Source organism: Astatotilapia calliptera, chromosome 16, assembly GCF_900246225.1.
Source record: "Astatotilapia calliptera chromosome 16, fAstCal1.2, whole genome shotgun sequence".
In the NCBI taxonomy this organism is placed as follows: Eukaryota; Metazoa; Chordata; class Actinopteri; order Cichliformes; family Cichlidae; genus Astatotilapia; species Astatotilapia calliptera.
The window spans coordinates 34,188,494-34,206,562 of record NC_039317.1 but is presented as its reverse complement, the minus strand read 5'-3'; the positions used below and the strand labels follow the sequence as shown (position 1 = coordinate 34,206,562).

Genomic DNA, 18,069 nt, shown 5'->3' with positions numbered 1-18,069 from the left:
CAATATTTAAAGTTGACAACACTCATCTGTTGTGAAACTTAGCTAAATATGTAATTATTTATAAAGAGGATATATGGTTATGATAAATGTAAAGACAAAAAAGTATAAAGTGAGTTTTAAATTCCTTAAATTTCAACCTAAATCTGCAAGTCCAGCCAATGGGGCGCACTCACACCCACATCCCTCTGCCCTACTTGGAAATTAAACTTTTTATGACACTTAAGAGACTCCCTTTATAACAAAAGTCACTTTTTATATTAATTACCTCTGAGGCTTAAGTTTCTAGCTGCTCTAAATAAGACCACTTTCATTTATCAGCCCTGGTGTTTTCTGCATTAAATTAAGATTCACTTTTACATATATGTTTTCTGTTGGGTATCTTCTATATATACACATGTGGGTAGAACACACGTGAAATGTGTACCTGTTGATTATTGATGTAATGTGATCAAACATTGAGACTGATCAGGATTGGTCTAAATGTTACTGAAGCGAAACAAACGTCAGTGTGGGAAGAAACTGTATCGAGAACAGACACAGACGCGCTCTGACTACATTTACCAGCCTCGTCTTTCAGTCAATGATCCAAAACAACATTAATGTGTCTAATATCCGGCCAAAAACACGCCACGGCTCGTGCAAACACACAACACACAAATATTTGCAGAAACGACTCTGCATACAGTGGCTATGAAATTCGCCGTATCCCAGATGTTCAAACACTCACAGTTGTTGGTATCCTTGGCCACAGTGATAATTCCCATTGGCTGGTGGGGAATATCTGCTCTAAGTACTTTGGTGTCGCCGCCTGTGTACTTGTTTGATCGCAGCACAGACCTGCGGGCCCAGTCTGACCAGTAGATGAAGTCTGCATAGATGGCGAGCCCGTAGAAGTTTCCAGGTCCTGATTTAATTATGACCTAAAAACGTAAAGAAAACACGGCTGTTAGATCGGAGATCGGTGACGTCACTTTGACGTCACCCCTGCCGCCCACTTGACTGCTTAACCCAGATGTTGGGGAGTAAATGACAGCGCCACTGGCAGAAAGGCAAGAATCCATCAGACGACACCCTCGGGGACTCTGCAGGCTCGTGGAGGGCCGAGGGGTGCGGGTGGTCGTGGTGGGGAAGCAGCTCTGTAGTCTCAGCTCTTAGCAGGACAGGTTTGTAAGTGACATCACATTAGCCCTCTGCCATAGTGGGATTAACAGGACAGGTGTTGATTAAAGCAGCGCAGCGTGCGGAAGCAACAACTGGCCATCAGGTAAGTGAGAGACAGAGAGAAGAGGGGGAACCGCCAGATGGGGCGGGTAGAACATATTGACAGGAAATTAGATTTGGGAGTCGTTCGCTTTACGGCCAGAAACGCATTCGTTTTGTGCCGAAAATGAGAATATTTCATAGCTTCTTATCAGATTCTCTTCATTCAAATATATTCAAATATAACGCTTTAATTGTCACGTCAGCCAACTCCCAGCTGATTACTTTAACAGGCCTCAGATTTACGAACGCTGCTGAAGTAAAACGACACAAACTGCTTCCATGGACGTTCGCTCTCTCGGGGGTAAAAGGGCATCTTGGTCTTTTTCAGCTAAACATGCTGACATACCCCCTCATCGTGTACTCCGCTGCCCTTTGTGAAGCATTGCCTCCGTTAATGTCCCCACTCTCAAAATGGCACAGAGCACAAAGCTCTGCAACTGATCTTGTTCTCGCCAACCGCTCTGCCAGCATGTGATGGCACTGCTGCCGTAAAACTAGTCGTACCCCCAAGGATACTCTGCTGCCATCAAAGTTTGCATGCATGTGAGTCACAATCAAACTGGCGCTTTGCAGAGTGTTTCACACTAGTTCTGGGACCTGTGCTGTTTTAATTCTGTGAATCCACACAGATTTGTTCTGCTGTTGATTTAAACACTGGTGCAAAAAATCTATCTTTTGTTTTCCTTTAAAATCGTCGGCTTCATGTGTGCTGTCTTCATGCTTTCTCTTCCATAACAACAGTCTGGATAAGCGCTGAAGTCGACAGTCAGCTATCTTTGTTTAATTCACACTTTTTAATTGGAATGGAGTACCTGCTCCCCGAGCAGTATCACTGCAAAGCCTTCATTAGCAGGAGCACACTGCAGCAGGGGCAGGTGGGGTCCCACAGGTGAAGACTTCCTCAGCCTGGTGACCTGGCTCATCAAACATATGGGTGACTAATTGAGATGGGCTAAAGTGCTGAGCAGCAGAGGTCATATTAAGGCGAACCTTAAACCCACAGCCTTACTGTAACGCTCTGCACACCTCGGACAGGCTGGTTCTCTCCAGCTTCTATTATATGCATCAAATTTTTATGGACACAACGTGAACTCTTTTCACAGACTTTTATTTACTCTGGCTAAGAACAACTTTATCGGCGCCATCGGAGACGAGTGACAAAGAAAGATAAAAGTTCGGCTGGAATCTGAGAGCTTCATTTCAGAACTTTCCGTCCATGAATCCTTCCTCACACAAACTTCCAGGTGGAATATTTGAAGCACAGCTGTGTCTGTGGTCACTCTTGGGATCGGACAAACACTACGGGGGTATTAGAGACGGCGATAATCGCAGCCAATAACATTGATTCTTTCACTCCCTTTAAGCACAGGGGCTCTAACCATCACCATGCACGGGCAGTTTTTGTTCCTCTGATGTTTACGCATTAAAATTACAAATGATTTCGAATATGGAGGTGATCGTGCTTTTTCTTACAAAAACAGTTTATTTGTGATATCACACATTATCAGTTCAACATCACTGAAGTGGCAAAAGACACAAACTGAACAGAGAACTGCTGTTGTCCTTTATATCTTTAAATGTCAGTATTTTGCTTGTAAAAATCAGGTTTTGGAGGCAGGCAGGTAGCGTGTTTCATAAATGTGACTGTATGTATGATCCACACATGAATAAGTGTTCTCACCATCAGCCTTCTGTTTCTGGATGCATGCAAAGCTGAGTGTGACCTGTGCTGTAATTTCAGATATGAAACCTCTCAGACTTTTAAAGAAGAAGATGGAGCACATGGTCACTGACCCAGGTAACAGCTGTGGATGGAGAAAATGTGAGGTGACCGACAGGAGTGGACGGTCCTCAGGGTGAAATGAGCGAAAGGATTAACTCAACTATAGTTTTCATTCGTCTGTGTGCTGCTTTCACTGCGTCAGTATCCAGAGTTCCTGTTGATTTGCAGTATAAACAGACGAATAATTAGACACTACGAAAAGCTCGATTTGTGCACAAGGATGGATTTTGGCTGCTTTGCCAGTGTAAGTAAGTAAGTAAGTAAAATTTTATTTATATAGCACATTTCTAGATAGAAATCACAAAGTGCTTTACAAGATATAACAGATTATAAAAATAAAAAAAAACAAACAAGATACAAACAAAGTTAGCAAAAAGCAATTTTAAAAAGATGTGTTTTTAGCTGTTTTTTAAAAGTAATCAATGAATCAGCGGATCGTAAGTTCTGAGGAAGGGAGTTCCACAGTCTGGCGGCCACAGTAGCAAAAGCTCTATCACCCCTAGTTTTCAGTCTCGTATACTGAGTGACAAGTAGGCCCTGACTACTCGACCTCAGAGACCTACTAGGGGCACAGGGCTGTAAAAGTTCAATAATATGGTAATAATAATATTCTTCTTCTGGTTGGCACCAAACGACTGCTATCCAGAATTAACAATTTCTCTCTCACCATCAATAACTCGCTGGTCCCTATCTCTCCCTCTGTGAAAAGCTTGGGTGTCATTCTCAATAGCACATTATCCTTTAACTCGCATATCAATAAATGGTAAATGGTAAATGGCCTGTATTTATATAGCGCTTTTCTAGTCCCTAAGGACCCCAAAGCGCTTTACATATCCAGTCATCCACCCATTCACACACACATTCACACACACATTCACAAGCTACATTGTAGCCACAGCCACCCTGGGGCGCACTGACAGAGGCGAGGCTGCCGGACACTGGCGCCACCGGGCCCTCTGACCACCACCAGTAGGCAACGGGTGAAGTGTCTTGCCCAAGGACACAACGACCAAGACTGTCCAAGCCGGGGCTCTAACCGGCAACCTTCCGATTACAAGGCGAACTCCCAACTCTTGAGCCACGATCGCCCACAATATTACACGTGCAGCATATTTCCAACTCCGTAACATTAATCGCCTCCGCCCCTTCCTCACACCTCACGCCACTGCCATTCTCATCCATAATCTTGTTATCTCTAGAATTGACTACTGCAACTCATTATTATTTGGCCTCACACAAAAATCTATCAACAAGCTCCAACGTGTCCAGAACTCTGCTGCCCGTATTATTACTAGGACTTCTTCTACCCACCACATCTCCCCAATCCTGAAGCAACTTCACTGGCTCCCGGTCAAATTTCGCATCCATTTTAAAATAATTCTGTATACATTCAAGGCTATTCATTCTCTCTCTCCACCGTACCTCTCTGACTTATTACAGATGAAGCTCCCATCCCGCTGCCTCAGATCTTCATCTTCTCTTTCTCTCTCTGTTCCTCTGCTCGTCTGATCACAATGGGAGGGAGGGCCTTTAGTTGCTCTGCCCTTCGACTTTGGAATTCCCTACCCCGGACCTCAGAATTAGCTCATTCCTCTTTTTAGTCCACCCTTAAACTATCGTTTTAATTGCTTATTCTAATTTCTGTATGTTTTAACTTTTTCTCTATTTTTATCATGTGTATTTTCAGTTTTTATTGTTGTCAGTGTCCTGTGCTTTAAAGCCTATTAATAAATTATTATTTTTTATTATTAATTATTTAATACTGGGTCTATGTCTTTAAGAATTGTTTTATTTCATTAGTTGGAGGAGTTTTCAGCCATCAGCCTTAATGGTTTCAGACACATTTAAAAGCGAGCTTAGAGCTCCTCCATGTAAAAGTATTAGACGTGATTCGTCGCATAACAATGGTAACAATATCTCTCAGAATGGTGGAGAGGAGTTAAATAAACTAGAAATAATGCCTAGCCAGCTTGTGCACCCAAGACAAGCGCAGAAGATATCTATACTTAGAAACTGCACAGAGGAAATCGGTCAAGATACGAGGAGAACCTTTTCAATGCGTCCAGAGACGACCCAGTGTTTCAGCCTGTAAGTAATGTTCACAGTATCAAGCGCGTAGCTCCATTAAGAACAGAACTTTACCTGCGTAACAAAGTCATTAGAAACTCTAAGAAGGGTGTTTCAGTGAATGAACTTTAAAAGCAGATTGAAATTTGTCGAAATACTATTTATCTAACTGCTGTAGCTGCTTGATCTTTCTAGATCGCAATTACGAATTTTGAGATCAGTGGCTCTGTCGTGCATAATAGCAGCTTGAAAATGTGCAAATTCAATCCTGTTAGAGGAACAAATGGAATGAAAGCAGCGCTTATTTGCAAGACCTCTTAAAGTGAAGACTGTGTCGAGTCTACCGACTAGTGGATAAGAGGGGGTCCTCATTAATGTGGATGAAAAAACATCCACCTGTTTGTGTACAAAGTGAAAAGTCACTTTCCCTGCATGAAACAGCAGCTGGCCGACAGTTCAGCCCAGAGGTCTTCATTAGTTTTAAGTAGACTTTTTTTTGGTGGGACAAAAAATCTAAAATTAAAATAATAAATAAGACAAAATACAGAAAGATGCAATATATTTTGATATTATAGACAAAAGCTCAGCCCTGCTGTTACATCTGCTGACAGTGGGAGCGTGCGTCATTCAGGCACTGAATGCGCTGCAGCTGGCTGATGTACCACGCAGTAGGCACGGGTGAAGGCTCTCTTTTATAAGCATGTTGAGTTACAGGGATTTGAAATGTTGCCAGAATGAAATTTGATTAAAACAGTTGCTCATTTTTTGGACAACGATAAATGAAATTAAGGGAGAGGCTCCATAAACAAGCACACGGTGCTCCACACAATGACACAGAGGCACTACTCACTGTAAATGTAGAGTACAGCGAAAAAACTCATTTCTTTATGTTTTACACAGAAGTTTTTGTCCTTTTTAAAGTAATCGTGACAAAAAGCTTCATGAACGTCTTTCAGACTTTGCCTCTGGCTGCTGCTTCACTCGCTCTTCGCTCCTCGGACCGTTTTCCGCTAGCGGTAAGCGTAAAGGAGGTGGGCTTGCTGTTTTAGTTAACAACCGGTGGTGTAACCTTGCCAACATAACAATCAAAGAAAGGATTTGTTGCCCGGACACTGAACTGTGTGCTGTTGGACTCAGGCCGTATTATTTACCCAGGGAATTCTCTCACGTCATCTTGGTGGCTGTTTATGTTCCCCCCTCTGCTAACCCCACAGCTGCATGTGACACTATCCACTCTGCCATAGCTCGGCTACAGACTCAGCACCCGAGTGCCTTTATTGTGATCTCGGGTGACTTCAACCATGTATCACTGGACAATACACTACCAACATTCAAACAATATGTGGACTGTCCCACCAGGGGAGAGAAAACTTTAGACTTACTGTATGCTAACGTCAAGGATGCATACAGCTCCTCCTCCCTCCCCCCACTTGGTAGGTCAGATCATAACCTGATTCACCTCACCCCCCGCTATGTGCCAATTGTGAGGAGGGAACCTGTGACCACCAGGACTGTTAGGAGGTGGTCAGAGGAGGCAATAGCGGAACTACAGGGCTGTTTCGAGGTGACCGACTGGGAAACACTCTGTGAGCCTCACACCGAGGACATCAATGGGCTTACTGAGTGTATCACAGGCTACATAACTTTCTGCACCGACTCCATTGTTCCAGCTCAGACTGTTCATTGTTACCCAAATAACAAGCCGTGGGTGACTAAGGACATCAAAGCCCTCCTCAACAACAAGAAGAGGGCTTTCAGAGGGGGCAACAAAGAGGAGGTGAGGAAGGTCCAGGTGTTACTAAAGGACAAGATCAGAGAGGCTAAGGACAATTACAGGAGGAAGCTGGAGTGGAAACTCCAGCAGAACAGCATGAGAGAGGTGTGGAGGGGCATGAAGACCATCACTGGATTCAGGCCAACCAACAGCAGGGGAGCTGAGGGAGGTGAGAATAGAGCCGACGAGTTGAATCTGTTTTTCAATAGATTCGACACCACAGTGTCTGCTCCCACCCCCACAACCTCACCTGCAGTCAGCCTGGAATCCAGAGCCACACCACTGTGCCAGCCTCTCTCTTCACATGTTGCCTCCTGTGAGATTCCTGACACCCCTCCCCCACCCATCACCTTCACTCAATACCAGGTTGAGATGCAAATGAGGAGACTTCACTCAGGCAAGTCTGCTGGACCAGACGGAGTGAGTCCCCTCGTCCTCAAGGCCTGTGCCCCCCAGCTGTGTGGAGTCTTTCATAAACTGTTTATGCTGAGTCTGAGTCTGCAGAGGGTCCCGGTGATGTGGAAGACATCATGCCTCGTCCCTGTACCAAAGACGCCTCGTCCCAGTGGCCCCCAGGATTACAGGCCCGTGGCACTGACCTCCCACATCATGAAGACCCTGGAAAGGCTCATCCTGGACCAGCTGCGACCCATAGTAAGACCACATCTGGATCCCCTTCAGTTCGCTTATCAGCCTCGTCTCGGAACAGAGGACGCCATCATCTACCTGCTCAATCGTGTCTACACCCATCTGGACCAGCCGGCGAGCACTGTGAGGGTCATGTTTTTTGACTTTTCCAGTGCTTTCAACACCATCAGGCCGACCCTCCTGGGTGATAAGTTAGCAGCGATGCAGGTGGATGCTTCTCTGGTGTCCTGGATTGTTGATTACCTGACAGGAAGACCACAATATGTACGTCTCCCACAGTGTGTGTCTGACAAGGTGATCAGCAACACAGGGGCACCACAGGGGACTGTCCTCTCCCCCTTCCTCTTCACCCTCTACACCACAGACTTCAGCCACTGCACAGAGACCTGCCATCTTCAGAAGTTTTCTGATGACTCTGCGGTGGTTGGATGCATCAGCAGGGATGATGAGACAGAGTACCGGGCTGTGGTCGACTCCTTTGTCACGTGGTGTGAGCAGAATCATCTGCAGCTCAACGTGGCAAAGACCAAGGAACTGATCGTGGACTTCAGGAAGACCAGGAAACACTTGACCCCTGTTTCAATCCAGGGGGTCAGTGTTGACATTGTGGAGGACTATAAATACCTTGGAGTACACATTGACAATAAACTGGACTGGGCTAAAAACACCACAGCACTTTACAGGAAGGGCCAGAGTCGTCTCTATTTTTTGAGGCGACTGAGGTCCTTCAACATCTGCCAGAAAATGCTGAGGATTTTCTATGAGTCTGTGGTGGCCAGTGCGATCCTCTATGCTGTTGCATGCTGGGGGAGCAGGCTGAGGGTCGCAGATGCCAACAGACTTAATAAACTGATCCGTAAGGCCAGCAATGTTGTGGGGATGGAGCTGGACTCCCTCAAGGTGGTGTCGGAGAGGCGGATGCTGTCCAAGATAAAGACAATGTTGGATAACACCTCCCACCCACTCCATGACATGTTGGTCAGTCACAGGAGCTCGTTCAGTGAGAGACTGAGATTACCGAAAAGCACCACTGAACGACACAGGAAATCATTCCTGCCTGTGGCCATCTCCCTGTACAACGCATCCACTTAACACACTGTTTGCTGCTACAACTACACATGTTTCTTTTCCAACTATTTATTTATGAGTGACTTATGTATGTATGTATGTATGTATATATATGTATATATTGTACTATTCTTAGTTAGCGTATTGTCTGTCTTGTCTTAATGTTGGTTTAAAATGGAGCACTGTAACAAAAAATAATTTCCCCCAGGGATCAATAAAGTATTCTGATTCTGATTTCAGGGGAAAGCTTTTCTTTTTCGTGTTAAGCCTTAAAACGGCCCCTTGAACCTTTCAAGTGTAAAAACAGCATAAAAGCAGTCAACTAAATGAATGAACCAGTGTCATGTCCACACAGTTTCTCAAAAAAACAACTATGTATTACACATTACGCCTTCATCTTCTAAAAAGTAATGCAGCATTTACATAATTACTTGTTGTACCCAATTATCAGTTAATTCTGTAAACCTGTGGCTACAGTCCCGTACACTCTATCATAATGAAGACGCATCTTTCTTTGCGGTTTTATGTATGATCGCAAAACTGACAGCAAGATCAGCCCAAAGACTCGCCACAGTGCTTCTACTTGAGAAACACGGCGTCCACGGTAAGTCTGACCACTCATCAGGCTCTGGCTGCTGGGCTCGGTTCAGCAGGCACTCACTACAATCTCAGTTCCTCACCAGCTCTGTGTTAGCATGCTGTCTGTGCAGACGCTTCTGTCCTGGATGCAGTTTGCATCACGCTCTTCTACTTTGGTGCAAAGCCAACAATTAGAGCCTATTTGATGTTTTTTTTACCTATCTACACTGATCAGAAATGATCATCTTTGAAATTTGGCTGAGTTATGCCAAATGACACAAGAGTCTGTGGCAGATTATACAGAGACAAACAGAACGAGGGGTGGGTGATGGATGGCACAGTGCTGTATGTAAATGACACGTCTCATGAGAAACAAAGGTTTTGCGTGCTTTACACAGCTACTGAACCTTTACTTACTCTTTGAACCTGATCTCAGCCCTGACTAGGGATGGGTATCGTTTAGGTTTTATCCGATACCGGTGCCAAACTGGTACTTTTGAAACGGTGCCGGTGCTTAACCCTTTAAGACCTACCATAGAACCAAGTCCGCCAGAGCTTATATTATATTTTTACATGCTGTGGAGCCATTTTTGGGAGCATTTCAAGTTGCTATACATCAATACAACCATCATAGCCTAGATTTTAATCATATGTATTCATTAAGTGCATAGTAATTACATAAATTGCAAAAAAGTGCAATAAACTACAAAAAAATTGAAAATCGTTTTTGCTTTTTAACATATATTTGTAGTTAGAGAAATTTAAGAGGCTTATCCCTCAAAACTGTAAATACAAAAAAGTTGCACAAAATAGTTTCCCACCACAGGAAATTTATTTTGAGTGTCTTCATAGTTTTATTTTTGAAATACACCAATTTTTATACACTGCAGGAAAAACGAAAATAAATATTATAATGCAAATTTGCAAAAAAGCAGCATATGCATCAAAATAAACTATTTCCAGCAGTGCAACATGAGTCCTCAGCATCCCAGAAACGACACAGAAAGTCACAAAGTCAAAGATAACTTTTAAAAAGACGAGTATAGGCCCTGAGGCCCTGATAGTAAAAAAGACTACATTTCCGCGAAATGACGTCACTTCCGGTTTCGGGCAGGTAATGGCGGAAATGCAAAAGTTCGCGCTGACGTCTATTCCAACGTAGGAAGTGTTATGAACAGCTGATCGGATCAGCAAAGCGTGTTTCTGGAATATTATGTTTTTGTTCCTGCAAGCGCTTTTTATGCAGTTTTTGCAAAGCTTTATGTGGAAGGAAACCGTGACCGAGGACAAGCTGATGGCATAAGATGTAAGTACAACTCCTCCGGTTTCATATGCAAAACAAAATATTTGCGCTAGCTTACGTGGTTGTAGTGCTACTGGGATTTAAAAATAGTTACGCAAAACAGAGCATGCCCGCTCCGATCGGCTGTAAAGGGTTAAAGAGTGCTCAAACCGGTTCTTAAAGAATGGAAAAAACACAAACTTTGTCCAAAAACCTCTCATGTTTAGCTGTTTTCCACTTTTTCTTTGGTCATTTTAGCCTTTTTGGCCAGGGTGAAGGGAGTATTTGCCATCAAACAAGAAGACAGCCGCATGTAGCTATGATGATGTTTGCTAGTTCACCTTACCTGCATTAATGTAATAACGTGGTTAGCCTACTCAACGTAAATTACACACGAACAACATGAAGCTACTCACGCAGAGAAGAACGGCTGCTGCTGCATCATCATCCTCATCATTTCTGCTACACTGGCAGGGCTAGGGGCCAGGACTCTCCTCTTCGGGTTTTTGGGGGATGTTGCTAACTCCGGGTCCGATAACAGGCACCACACCCGCAGTAGATGTGCTCGGTGTGAGGTCTCGCAGCAAGCTATCAACTACGGCGCATTTCTCGGCTTTTAAAAAAAACGCTATGCGTCGCCAGGTGTTTCATCAGATTCGAGGTGTTACCTCCTTTGACAGTATCACAGTATCAGCTTAAAGCACTTGTTGCTGCTGAGTTTGCATCTTTTGCTGTGAAGTACAGCCAGACTTTGACCGCTTCACCTTGGGCGTTTTTAATCTGTAGCTCTGCTCTAAAAGAATGTACGTACCTGGCCCCGCCTACTATCCTCGGAAACGTAAAATGATTGGCTAGAATCCAAAGTGTATCACAGCTCAGGAAAAAAAAAGCACCGAAATGTGCGCTGCTTTTCAGTCTGGTTACTACCGTTTATGACAGATCGGATACCGGTGCCCATCCCTAGCCCTGACCATTTGAGTTTGTTGCTCAGTGGGATCGTACTCACGTATCTGCTGGATCCATCATAGTCGCATCGTTCAATCTTGCCAAGGGTGCCATCTGAGAAGTAGAGCTTCTCTGCTTTGTGGTCAATGGTCAGTCCATTGGGCGTTAAGATGTCAGAGCTGATGACGATCCTTATGTTTTTGCCAGTTAAGGTGGATCTCATGATGCTTGGCCTCTGCTCATTCCAGTTGGTCCAAAACATCAGGCTGAAAGATATGAAACACAAAACCAAACGAAGCTTTTTAACATCAGCAAGCAAACCTCAGTGTTCTCTTCCACAATTAAAAACAGTGGAGTAATTTCATCAGGGACTTCCTCCCTCTCCAAAAGATCCACTACCTCTCACACTCATTTAAAAATTCACACCACCTCAGCAAGAACGCAAAACAAATGTGTCACCTGAAGCTTCAGACGGGCTTAGAAATAACAGCTTTTTATAGAAGGTGGTGTAGAAGACTGTGCTGCAGAGGATCTGATGCCGTGCACAGACACGTGTACAGGACAAACCCTCTTTAGTAAATAGCTGGAGGTTTATGCAGTCGTGTCAGTCAATGATCAGCATCACTCCACAGCTGCCAAATCCTCATCAGCTTCTCCTTTTTGCCCTGAAGAGCGCAGCTCTGTTTCAATTAGATAAACTGGATTAGCATCAGAAATTCTAAGATAAAGGTCATTTATTCATGCTCTGTGATAATTAACAGTTATTTACAGGGAAGTAAATCAAAATAAATTACATATTGGTCTTTATAGGATTAGCTGTATGAGCCATGCAGCAAAGTCACAACCAGATAAAATGCTTTCAAATAGGAGAACGCGGTTTGCAAAGTCTGGCTTCTCTCTTCTCGCTGTAATGAAGTCATGGAAGTCCTCTCCAGTGCGATAATAAAGATTCAGGTCAGAAGTCACAACCAGGGGCTACTAATTAATCATCAGTGTTTGAATTCTAATTATCAGACAGTGATTCTAGAGTGGGATGGATACGGTGCCAAACTGCCAACCAAGGATAGTCTGAGGTCAAGAAATTAATTTAGTTAGTATAAAGGAGAGAGAGCTGTGCTCACTCTGTGCAGCTGTGCAGCTTTTATATGCATGAAATACAGGTTTTAAACACAACTTACAACAGAGGAGGAATAATCACACGTTACTTTTTGGAAACAGAAGATGCACCTGAATCTTTTCAAAAGCTAAGAGTTAAATAGATGAGATTTCAGTGCTGCTGCACTATGCACAAAACAACTGAAGGCTAACCCTGCTCGACGGAACGATCCGGAAGATCTGCTGCTGCAGAAACACCAGCATTCAGAGAGTTTCACCATCAGGAGGGAAAACAAGAGGAGCACCGACAACTACAGAAGCGTCAAGTAGTACTACAGTAGTACCACAGTAGTACTACAGTAGTACCACAGCAGTACCACAGTAGTACTACAGCAGTACCACAGTAGTACTACAGCAGTACCACAGTAGTACCACAGTAGTACTACAGTAGTACCACAGCAGTACTACAGTAGTACCACAGCAGTACTACAGCAGTACCACAGTAGTACCACAGTAGTACCACAGTAGTACTACAGTAGTACTACAGCAGTACCACAGTAGTACCACAGTAGTACTACAGTAGTACTACAGCAGTACCACAGTAGTACCACAGTAGTACTACAGTAGTACCACAGCAGTACCACAGTAGTACCACAGTAGTACCACAGCAGTACCACAGTAGTACCACAGTAGTACTACAGCAGTACCACAGTAGTACCACAGTAGTACTACAGTAGTACCACAGCAGTACCACAGTAGTACTACAGCAGTACCACAGTAGTACCACAGTAGTACCACAGTAGTACCACAGCAGTACCACAGTAGTACCACAGCAGAGCAGAGGCAGCACATCAGTGTTGTAGTGCAAAGATCCAGGAAGCGACCGTTTGTGTGACCGCAGGTCTTCATGGCGAGCAGCAGCAGGCGCACTCTGTGGATTTCAGACTCTGTTTTCGGCACATCTTGGCACCATGTCAAGAGTCACCTCCATGCATAGATTTATAGACAAGAACGGGGGTCATAAAATGTGTCCTACAACTAATAGGATGGCAGTATATGGATTTTAAAACAGCAGTAATATGATCTAGTTAAAACTGGCAACAGCCTTCTGAATCAAGTGTAATTTATTTACAGACTTTCTGGAGAAACCTGAGCGCGATGCATTATAGTTGTCAGCTGTACTTCTAATGAAAATGTGTAACAGGCAGCGCTGGCATGATGGAGCAATGCATGACTGTACTAACTCACTAACCACATAACAGTTACGATTCTGTCATGACTTGCATTACAAAGGCTCTTCAATTATGATGATCGATGGATTGAAGAAAATCATCAATAATTCTTTTCCTTGAACAGTAATCAGCTGACTTCAGCTCGTGGATGTGGAAAAAGGTTCAGGTGTACTGTGATGTGGAAAAGTATCCCCCCTTCCTGATGTCTTCGTTTCCTTTGTTTGTTTTTCGTATTTGTCACACTCACACACTTGTTTCAGATCATCAACACATTATGTCGTAATCTGCTGAGAAACAAGTCGCTGGTATCTATCAGTCTGGACAAGGTTACAGAGGCTTTGTGTCTCCACTGAGCCACAGTGAGAGTCTTTATCCACACATGGAGAGAACCTGGAACAGTGCTGAAGCTTCCCGGGAGCAGCCGGCCTACCAAAATGACTCCAAGAGTCCATCAACGACTCATCCAGGAGGTCACAGAAGAACCCAGAACAGAGACCTGCAGGCCTCAGAGTTCAGGGTTCAATGATAACAAAGAGCAGAAATGACATCTAGCTGCCAAGAGCGAAACAACCAGTTATAATGTTTATTGGGTCATTACTTTTTCACATAGGCAGGTTTAATCAGCTTTTTTAAATTAATCAATGAAATTATTTATCAATAGAAAATCATATTTTTTAAACCATTATGTAAAAACTCCATTTTGTATTTACTGTTATTTTTGTCTAATATTACAATTTGTTCGCTGATCTAAAACACTGCAGCAAACAGGAAGCCAACAGGAAGCCAACAGGAAGCAAACATGAGGCAAACAGGAGGCCAAGAGGAGGCCAACAGGAAACGAAAAGGAAGTAAACAGGAAGCCAACAGGAAGCCAACAGGAGGCAAACAGGAGGCCAAGAGGAGGCCAACAGGAAACGAAAAGGAAGTAAACAGGAAGCCAACAGGAAGCAAACAGGAAGCCAACAGGAAACGAAAAGGAAGTAAACAAGAAGCCAACAGGAAGCAAACAGGAAGCCAACAGGAAACGAAAAGTAAGCAAACAGGAAGCCAACAGGAGGCAAACAGGAAGCCAACAGGAGGCAAACAGGAAGCCAACAGGAAGCCAACAGGAAGCAAATGTGAAGCCAACAGGAAGCAAACAGGAAGCAAACAGGAGGCCAAGAGGAGGCCAACAGGAAGCAAACGGGAGGCAAACAGGAAGCCAAGAGGAGGCCAACAGGAAGCAAACAGGAAGCAAACAGGAAGCCAAGAGGAGGCCAACAGGAAGCAAACGGGAGGCAAACAGGAAGCCAAGAGGAAGCAAACAGGAAGCCAACAGGAAACGAAAAGGAAGCAAACAGGAAGCCAACAGGAAGCAAACAGGAGGCAAACAGGAGGCCAAGAGGAGGCCAACAGGAAACGAAAAGGAAGTAAACAGGAAGCCAACAGGAAGCAAACAGGAAGCCAACAGGAAACGAAAAGGAAGTAAACAAGAAGCCAACAGGAAGCAAACAGGAAGCCAACAGGAAACGAAAAGTAAGCAAACAGGAAGCCAACAGGAGGCAAACAGGAAGCCAACAGGAGGCAAACAGGAAGCCAACAGGAAGCCAACAGGAAGCAAATGTGAAGCCAACAGGAAACGAAAAGGAAGTAAACAGGAAGCCAACAGGAAGCAAACAGGAGGCAAACAGGAAGCCAAGAGGAGGCCAACAGGAAGCAAACAGGAAGCGAAAAGGAAGCAAACAGGAAGCCAACAGGAAGGGGCATGTACTTCTGAGCAGTGAGTTTATTGCACAAAAGGGCAAAACTCTGCAGAAACAGCTGCCCACTGCTCCTAATTCAACATCAGGCCTTTACAACCACCTGTAAAGATGAGTGATGTTGAAACAGAGCGCAGGCCGAGCACAGCCAGTGCTCACTGCCTGAGTCACAGCTCACAGTATTACACATAACACGTAACATAAGTAAGAGGTTATGTGTAACGCATAACTAGATGGTTGAGGTGCTGCACTGCAATAATTAAACTAGAACCGCTCACCCCCATTAAATACTCATGACTGGTTTATGTTGTTATATACGCTCTTGAACCATGAAATAGAACTGGGAGCGTGATAATGTGACTGGAATGCAGCGCGTGGCATGACAAGAGCAAAACTGTCCTTGAGAACAATCACCTTTGTGGTGATCAAACTTGGAGCACCTCAAATACCAAGCAGATAATATTCTGAGCTAAAGTCCCACATGTAAGTAACAGATGCATGAGCCAATGGTGAAAAGTGCATTATGGGAATGACGACTGACCTTTGACACTCATCCAGGGCCAGGACGTGTGGGTGGTCCTCCTCTGAAAGCGTCACCACAGCTTGCCTACTGATGGCGCCGGCTTGACTCTGGTCCACAGTTTGTCTGGTGATGGTGGATGTAGTGGAGCTGGTCCAGTACAGAGTGTCCCAACCTTTGTGGTAAGCCAGACCTTCCACTGAACCCACATCTGAAACAAGAGAAACATCAGACCACGGAGCAACAAAGTGACCTGAATGAGAGTCGGCGTTACGAGTCTGCCTTTTTATTCTAGCGAATAACTGAGTCACATGGGAAAAATAATCGTAGTAGAGCAAGAGCGCCCATCTAAAACATCACATAGAGTAAAACGAAAGAAATAATCACTTTGGAGCTGGCATTCATTACGTTTATTGTTCATTTATTTATCTGTAAATGCAGATTCCAGCTATATGCCGCTGTCATCTCGGGCTCCAAACCTCAGAGTTGTCTGTTGTGTATAAATGTGTGAAAGTACTGACTTTGCTTGTAACAGATGGCAGGCTCCAATTGTGTTAGAATTGGGATCGTGTTTCTTTTCTGATTGACAGGGAAATAACTTCATGCCTCACTACACTGGACAGACAGCTATTTGTTGATGCTAAAGTCACTCAGGAACCGAATGTGTTTTCATGGCAAACCAATTTCCAAAACACAGAATATGAAAAGACCTTTGCAGTCTCTCTTGTTATTGCATGAATATGACTGACAGAGATGGAACCTCCAGAGAGACGTGATTTTCAGCAGAGAATCTGGTCATATTCATGTTTGATTACTCACTGCAGTTTTCTTTTTCTACCCTTCGATTTATCGACTGAATATGACTTTCAGCGTTTCTCAATATCACTATTGTGGAGAAGTAAGGTCACAATAACTGCATTGTTGATCTAAGTTATGAAAGTGATGAGAAAGATTTTAAAAACAAACAACAGCAAAAGCACCAGCAGAAAATATCCACCCATGTGTCCATGAGCCCACTTCTCGTCAGTATATCCTGGATCCTCAACACTTGACACAGACCATATTATGGTGTGCAACATCCAAGGCACTAATGCTAGAGTGGTCAGTTTCCCTGGTAAGTCCCATACACATACCAAACACCAGCTATTGTTCTAAAGATCCAACCGTCAGGACTCAGGCTTCAGATCAGGCAAAGGTGCCCCGGAGACTGTCCAACACATAGCGGCAGGAAGTAAGGCTAGCTGGGACCGCGTACACATAGAGGCTGGGATAGTGCACACCAGCGGTCCCCAACCCCCCGGGCCACGGCCTGGTACCGGTCCATGACTCGTCTGGTACCGGGCTGTGAGAGTCGAGGCTCAGGTGTGAAGTTTATGGTTTTCAGGGTTTTTATCGTTAACTCGGTTTCCTGTGATGTAGTTGTTCGTCTTATTTTGAAAGAAATATTTCTGCGTTACCATAGCGACCCGAGAGGAGGATGTTAGTCTCAATGTTGTTGGTGCATTTCTGGAGGACGCTGCTAATAAAGTTACACAACTACTCAGTGAATTCACGTTTATTATTATATTTACAAAATCCCACAGTTTGTGTCTCGGTCCTATCATTTTATTTTGTTGTATTTATCCGCCACACCTTAAAGGCCGGTCCGTGAAACTATTGTCTGACATTAAACCGGTCCGTGGCACATAAAGGGGGGGGGGGGAGCGCTGCTGTACAGAAACAGCTGTGCCACATATGGACTATGTGTCTCTGATGTTCCCAAGTCCCGATAGGAGACGCCACCAAAGGTGGTCGAGAACAACAGTCCAAAGTCCCGGGGGGGCTTCAAGTTTCAGACAGATAAGCAGCTCATTGTCAGCCAACCAGGCATAGTGGCAGCTGACAAGGAGCAGAAGACTGTAGTTAATATAGATGTGCAAATCCCAGCAACATCAGAGAGAAAATAAAGGAGTACCAGGGGCTGAAGGAACAGCTGGAGCAGATGTGCAAAGTCCAACGTGGGACCAATGGTGACAGGAGCATTAGGAGCGACCGAGTTGGGAGTTCGTCTTGTAATCGGAAGGTTGCCAGTTCG

At 44.3% G+C, this 18,069-nt stretch overlaps 1 protein-coding gene across 8 annotated transcripts in view; it reads right to left on the bottom strand.

The window, feature by feature from the left end:
* lrp1bb (low density lipoprotein receptor-related protein 1Bb) overlaps nt 1-18,069 on the bottom strand; it is a 270,260-nt gene that overhangs the window by 58,648 nt on the left and 193,543 nt on the right. For all 8 annotated transcript variants that reach the window (XM_026144139.1, XM_026144138.1, XM_026144140.1 and 5 more), the window contains 3 exons: nt 16,017-16,206; nt 11,471-11,675; nt 728-920 (listed from right to left, as the gene is read on the bottom strand). In XM_026144139.1, the coding sequence (XP_025999924.1) occupies nt 728-920; nt 11,471-11,675; nt 16,017-16,206 (588 nt within the window). The remainder of the gene's footprint in view (nt 1-727; nt 921-11,470; nt 11,676-16,016; nt 16,207-18,069) is intronic.